This window comes from Monopterus albus, unplaced genomic scaffold (genome assembly GCF_001952655.1).
Source record: "Monopterus albus unplaced genomic scaffold, M_albus_1.0 scaffold475.1, whole genome shotgun sequence".
Lineage (NCBI taxonomy): Eukaryota > Metazoa > Chordata > Actinopteri > Synbranchiformes > Synbranchidae > Monopterus > Monopterus albus.
The window spans coordinates 2,256-9,282 of NW_018128355.1; the positions used below are offsets into that span (position 1 = coordinate 2,256).

Sequence of the window (7,027 nt, forward strand, 5' to 3'; positions counted from 1 at the left end):
TTGTGTTCAGTTTGATGCCCATCGGGCCAACCCATATGCCCAAATTGACATAGATGACATTTGGGAAACCTCAACCTCCTCACAGATGTCTCCCAAATAGGGAGAACATGCAAACTCCACACAGAAAGGCCGGGGCTCGAACCCAGCACCTTCTTGCTGTGAGGTGACAGTGCCAACTACTGCGTCCCCGTATATAAATCATTTCCATAATTTGCTCTAATTGTCTTTGATTTAAAAAGATACCATTTCAATCATGAAAGTTTGTATTTACATTCATACTGTTAAATAATACTAAGTATCAAGTGTTATTTGAAATGAGAGTAGCGTAACAGAATATCCAGCAGGTGGCTACGCACTGCAAAATAGGAATTAAGAAGCCTTAAATGCATGGTTTGGAGCTGAAGCCAGATACTGTGTATTAATACAAAGAACACAGGTATGTTACTAGGCATGTTTCTGGCATTAATTTAGAGTTGACTAACTCATACACAAGATAGTACCCAGGTTACATCCCAATTCCCTTATTTGATTCCTTCCCAAGCCTCGCTCGACCTGAAAGTCATTCCAGTCTGCCATTTTAAAGGCTGCCCCAATGCTCTTACTGTGTTTCTAATCTGACAAGCAAGGAGCCAGGAGGGATCTCTGAGGAACAAAGGATAAAACACAATTTTTAATTGTAAATCTGCTAGCAAATGTAGCTGATCAGACTGGTCTGAAAACCAAATGGTTCTTTATGGATATTTACTTCATATAGGTTCAGTGACTTTATGGAAACACACTACAAAGTTACAAAAACTATTTATTGCTTTCCAAAATTCAAAAAATGTATGCAGATCTGATGGTAACATGGAAACAGTCCAAAGAGACATCTGAATGATGATGTAACAACAACAACTGAGATTTTAAAAGCACTATTCACATTGATTGTGTCTTATTTATTGAAGTGCTCACTGAGGTTCTGACAGTCTTCTGTCTATGTGATGACTCTGAATAGCCTCCATCCAAACCTGAGTGAAGTGTCGGTATCTCCATCAGACTGTTGGTCCTGCTGTAAGCAGATGGCAGCACACTCCCCACAGGACAGAGACACTGCTTTGTGAATTTTCAGTTGTTCTGGGAGGCTTGCTGCATGATGACTGAACAGAGACTCAGCATCTGCAAGTACTCATCTGCCCCATCTGACAAGCACTTGCTCACAACCTGAACCAGAGGATACAAGCACAAATGGAGGATTTTAAAAGATAATGGAACATGTGAAGGTCATGAACTTCTATGTGATATATCACAGTGCATTACGGCCCTAATAATTCCTCACCTCGGAAAAAAAGCAAAGTACAAAACAACATCCTCATATCTATCCATGTATTTCACATCTATAATCTGACATAAGCTTGTTTTGATAGAACAGGTAAGTATAGCATGAACTGGAGCTACATCATATGCATTTTATTCCATCTGGCATCTGGGCTGCATTTGCTCCTGAATTCCAGTTTGTTCTCTGTAACCTGACTTGCTCAATGAACAGGGAAACCAACATACCAACATGTTTTCAGTTAACCAAGAACCTGAAAACTCTCCAACAGCTCACAGCATGCCAACATACAGTTGAAGTCAGACATTTACATACACCTTGGCCAAATACATTTAAACTTCCGACATTCATGCAGTCATAATTTTTCAACCACCATTGCAAATTAGGTGTACTGGCAAAATGTACAACCTTTAAGGTGTTTGCAATGTACAAATCAAACAAGAACAAGTGAAGTAGCTCAACACAGCTAATGTAACAAATTCAACACATAATTCAACTTTTAATGACTTCTGCAGTCTCAAACTTATTCATCCCCTTCATGACAAGCGTCTGTAGTACTTAGCATAGTATTTGGTAGCACTGCTTTTAAATTAACTCAGGTCAAACATTTCAGGATGCCTTCTACAAGCTTGTTCCAATAAGCTGCTGGAATTTGGAAATTGCTCCCAAGGATGAACCAGACTTGTGGAGGTCCACAGATTTCTTTTGATTTTCCCATGATGTCAAACAAAGAGGTTCTGAGTAGTGATGGCCATCTGACACCGAGGCCTCGATACATGATTCGAGCCGGGAGAGGGATCTCCCGCGAACCACTGCCTCGAGGCTTGTATTGTTGCCGAAAAGACACGTGACTGACACAGAAACGGCTGGCCCGAGTGAGTCCCGTGACCAGTTTAGACTGTCCATACGGTGTCACGACGTGAGATTTCGCTGCACGCGTCAGTAGGTGCGTACGCGTAGGGGTACTATAAAGCCACCCAAAGTGATGTGCAACATGTGGGTTTGTCGGCGTAGTAGGTGTGTGCATAGTTGCTGTCAGTATGATCATTGCTGCTGGGGCGTGATCACCATGGAGCCATTTAGGAATAAAAATGATTGATTCTCCATTCCTTGTATTTATTCACACCCTGTCCTAGTTACATACGCACATATTACATCCTAGCACATCCTGATTCCCCAAGCACGCCTTCTCCCACCTACTACACTACATACGTTCATAGACTCGACCGACTGACCAATAAATCTTTACAAATGTTTTCACATCATTCACACAAAGCCTAGTTACACCCATCACACAATTCAGACATTGTTCTGCTGCATACTATTTCGCCACCAGATGGCACTAAACCGAACCTTTGAATGAATGAACCAATACTCGATACAAATGATGAAGTGGTTCAATACAGGTGTCATGGTGTCAATTGGACATCACTAGTAGAGTTTGAAGGTAGGCCTTAAAATACATGCACAGGTGCACCTCCTATTGACTCAAAAGATGTCAATTAGCCTATCATAAGCCTCTAAAGCCATGACATAATTTTCTGGAATTTTCCAAGTTATTTAAAGGCCCAGTCAACTGACTGTATATAAACCTCTGACCCACTGGAATTGTGATATAGTGAATTACAAGTGAAATAATTTATCTGTAAACAAGTGTTGGAAATATGACTTGTGTCATGCATAAAGTACATGTCCTAACTGACTTGGCAAAATGAGAGTTTGTTGACTTGACATCTGTGGAGTGGTTAAAAATTAGTTTTAATGACTTCAGCCTAAGAGCATGTAAACCTCTGACTTCAACTCTAAGTCCAAGTTCTTCCACCAGTAAAATGTGTCTAGCTTGTGATTATAACAATCCATGCTTATCATCACTACAGTCAATGTAATTATTATATTGTTATAATTATTACAATATTATTGAAAAATTAAACTGCATCCAATCACTTACCGCCATCTTCTCTGTGATGGCTGACTTCTGCTTGTCGTTAAGGTCCCACTCTATGATAGACTCATGGAGCTGACTCAGGATCTGTGTGGCTGCGTAGCCCTCATCCACCATGTTCTGACAGTGGAGACATTGGTCACTTTAGAGAACGTGATGTACAGGGAGTCATCTGTATTGTTATTTAATATAAAAAATTCCAATACTTTGAAATATCTCATTTAAAACAACCTCTCCACGTCTGTCACTTTCCCTATAAACAGGAAGTGACCAAATGGATGTTGGCGTGTGAAAACACATGCTACAAATGTGTTACATAAGAAGAACAGCTACCCTGACTGCAACCTCCAGTTTCTCAAATGTTCCTCTGAAGCAGATCTGCAGCAAGCTGTCAATCATCTTGGGAGGGACAACCTATAGGACAGCACACAACATACAGTAATTAGAATATAATAAGGCAATGTTTTAAGTGCAAAGGTCTGTATCACACACAGAAGTATATCTCACCCCAGCTATTTCAATGACAGCACTCTCTGTGATTTCCTTGTCCACGTTAAGGCGTGCGGCGCTCTGGAGAAAGGTGATGGCTTTCCGCAGGTCTCCCTCAGACACCCTCACCAAAGCTGCTATACTCTAGTTGAACAGAAACAGTCATCATATGTCCTTTTAAGTCCACATTACAGCAACAGTATTCTTCCTCTCTTACCTCTTTGCTGTACTTGAGGTTCTCCTTGTCACAGATATCCAGCAGGCGCTCCTCTTGGATCTGATTGGCTAAAGGCTTGAAGCGAAACTTCGAACATCTGGATGTCAGAGGCTCAATAATCCTAGACAAACAGCAGGGTTAGGATCAGTCACACAGAGAGTGTGCCTGTGTACTCATGACTATGACCAGTCAGCTGACCTGCTGATGTAATTACAGATGAGGCAGAATCGGGTGGTGCGGGACTCCTTCTCCATGGTGCGTCTGAGTGCAGCCTGTGCTGGTGCTGTCATGGAGTCCGCCTCATCCAGGATGATGATCTTAAAAGGAGGACACGTCTTCCCACTACAAATACAGTGACTGAAGGTTTCAGCACTAGGCTACGTTCACATAACAGGCCTTGATGCTCAGTTTCAACTATGCTGTCAAATCCTTCCTGTGCTCAGACTCTCCAATCACCGTCATCGCTTTTTCTGCCCTCTTCCATGTTTATTTTTACCGGTCTGTGAGGGTACGACACTGACCGATGATGACAGGTACAAGTACAGAGGAGTGTGATGTAAAAAAAAAAATTAAAATAAAACAAACTCTGAATTCAGAACTGCCTGTTGTTACAGTACTTGCACAGTCAGAAATGAGATGTGAATTAGATCTAGGAACACATACGTATGCAAGTGGCCCAGACCTAATTTGAAAAATTAAACATGGATTCAGTTTAGAATTCACTGAGTGAGCAATAAACCTAAAACTATTCATCTCAGCACTAACGCAGCGTCTACACTGAAAGCATTTCAGCTGTGTTTTTGAGACATGCATATCACATAACTGAAATGTTCCTATTTTGATCAATCCAGTTGTTTACACTGCATGTATGTCAGCTTGCATCTTACTCATACTTTACAAGCATCAAGCCTATTGTATCAGGGAAATGATCCACACAAATCCACCAAAACAATGAAAGCTCACTAACTTCAACTTGAATCAAAATAAAGAAACACATCAAGCAAACAGTCACAAATTTCAACCAGAATTCTTTACAGATCATGGATGAACTACGGTCTGTTACACCATTAGAAAACATACTTGTTTTAGGGTTAGTTTTGTTTTGTTTTCTTGTGTTTCACCGTGAGCTTCATGATCCAGTTCTGTACAAGACATAAGGCATGTAAGTGTTGTGTTCAGTCATTTAAATTCTCCTCAGCCAATTCCTCTATGACACTTTCTGACTGGCTGTGGCTTTTTCTCTTTTCCCAAAATGTTCCTGTAACGTCAGCCTTGGCTCTTCTCCTACCCTGAAGACTGGCAGTTCTATTCCTGTCTTCTCCAGTTCACATGCTGAAGTTTCCTTGAGCAAGACACTGAACCTCCAGTTGCTCCTGGTGATATCACTGGTGTTTGAATGTGTGAATGCTTGGGAGTGCGAATGGGTGAATGGCCAAATAGTGTGAAAGCTTTGAGTGTGCTGCAATGTGGAGAAAAGTGCTTTACAAGTATGAGACCATTTACCATTTAGGGTCCTCTTTGTGCTCTTTGCAAACAAAGCACTTCCAATGCGTGAGTGAACATGCCTGGTGTAGAAATGAACAAGGTTCACCTGAGACACTACATGCTGCACATGCTATGCTTTCAAAAAAATGACCCTCGGCTGTTACAGAGAAACAATAAGGAAAACCTCCCTGAATTTGAGGATGCATGCACACCGCTGACTTACTCTGGGCGAGTCCCAGCCACGGTGAGCTGAGCAAAGTTCTTCACTTTCTCTCGGATAACCTGGATACCCCGTTCATCTGAGGCGTTGAGCTCCAGCACCCTCTGTCTGTAGAGCTCTGGCCTGGAGGAGACACAGTGGAGAAGGGCAAGATTCACACAAGAGAAAACAGGTGAATATTAAATAGGGATGGGAATCAAGAACTGGTACTAACAGGTAATTGGTACTAGCTCCTGATTGGTCAGTACTGAAATACAGTACCTATAAGCTCAAGGACAAACCGTGCTGCTCAGTAGCATGACATAACTGTAATGGGCCCCAGTGTGAATTGTTTTTTTTTTACATGCTCCACCCCAGCCCCAAATACCCAAGCATGCTCCTGCACACATGCATGCACGAATACACATGCACACACACAGCCACTACAGATAATTGCAGAGTAGACAACTGTATAGAGCAGCTTACCATGCAAGTCTCATCCTGCAAACCAGCCTCTGATCAGCACCACAGACAGCGACTAATCGAGGCTAATCAGCAGCCTCTCATGGACTCCAGTTATCAAACATCTGACACATTCAGCCAGTCTACACTAACAAATCAGCACAAAGGTAGCTTACACTATATGTTGATAAGCACAGAACAAATAGCCATCAACAAAAGAACAACAACTAATTATAGAGCTTTACAGTATGAGAATAGAATTCTGCATACATAATTTCACCAGTGGCCGTTATGTTATCACAGACACAGATTACAGCAGGTGCACATTTTCCAGCATACTGTAGATTTAAATCGGTCATCCCACTCCATAACAAAGAGACAGACTGTTCAATCTGGGTGTTTTTTAAATAAATAATGTGTTAATTTTTTTACCCATTATTTTTTTCTGTGATTAATGAATCTATATTAACATCTTATTTTGACAGTCCTAGATAAAATCATAATGATATCCGTCCAGAATGGTAAATGAAATTTGTGCAAATGCTAAAAACTGAAATCGCTATATCTTACTCAAAAGAACTGACAGTTCACTCACCCATACAGTTCTCTGGCAGCAGCTAGGATGGTGGAGGTCTTTCCTGTTCCAGGAGGGCCGTAGAAAAGCAAGTTCGGAAGCTGCAATTAAATTTAAAACACTCGTAAGTATATGCCTTGATTTAGCTGATGTTTGTCTTTGTTAGTGTACTCTTTTCATGAGCAGTGATTTCAATTCTTTTATTTACTAATAGCCATTACATTGTTACAATGCTTTATTGTGAAATGGTTAAGATTTTTAAGCTTGTTTTATTATTTTCCAAGCAAGTGTGGAAAGGAGGAAACTGAGGTAATATAAAAATCAAACACACACACATATGTGTGTCT

At 41.0% G+C, this 7,027-nt stretch overlaps 1 protein-coding gene across 2 annotated transcripts in view; it reads right to left on the reverse strand.

The window, feature by feature from the left end:
- Window positions 1–363: 363 nt before the first annotated feature.
- The window catches only part of rfc4 (replication factor C (activator 1) 4), an 8,797-nt gene continuing 2,133 nt past the window's right edge, over window positions 364–7,027 (reverse strand). The window contains exons 4-11 of one of the 2 annotated variants that reach the window (XM_020587721.1): window positions 6,702–6,781; window positions 5,669–5,788; window positions 4,159–4,302; window positions 3,961–4,081; window positions 3,762–3,887; window positions 3,588–3,668; window positions 3,261–3,374; window positions 364–1,200 (exon numbers count right to left, since the gene is read on the reverse strand). In XM_020587721.1, coding sequence (XP_020443377.1) covers window positions 1,105–1,200; window positions 3,261–3,374; window positions 3,588–3,668; window positions 3,762–3,887; window positions 3,961–4,081; window positions 4,159–4,302; window positions 5,669–5,788; window positions 6,702–6,781 — 882 coding nt within the window. In that variant the 3' untranslated portion in view covers window positions 364–1,104. The remainder of the gene's footprint in view (window positions 1,201–3,260; window positions 3,375–3,587; window positions 3,669–3,761; window positions 3,888–3,960; window positions 4,082–4,158; window positions 4,303–5,668; window positions 5,789–6,701; window positions 6,782–7,027) is intronic. The other variant, XM_020587719.1, reaches the window with a different exon arrangement.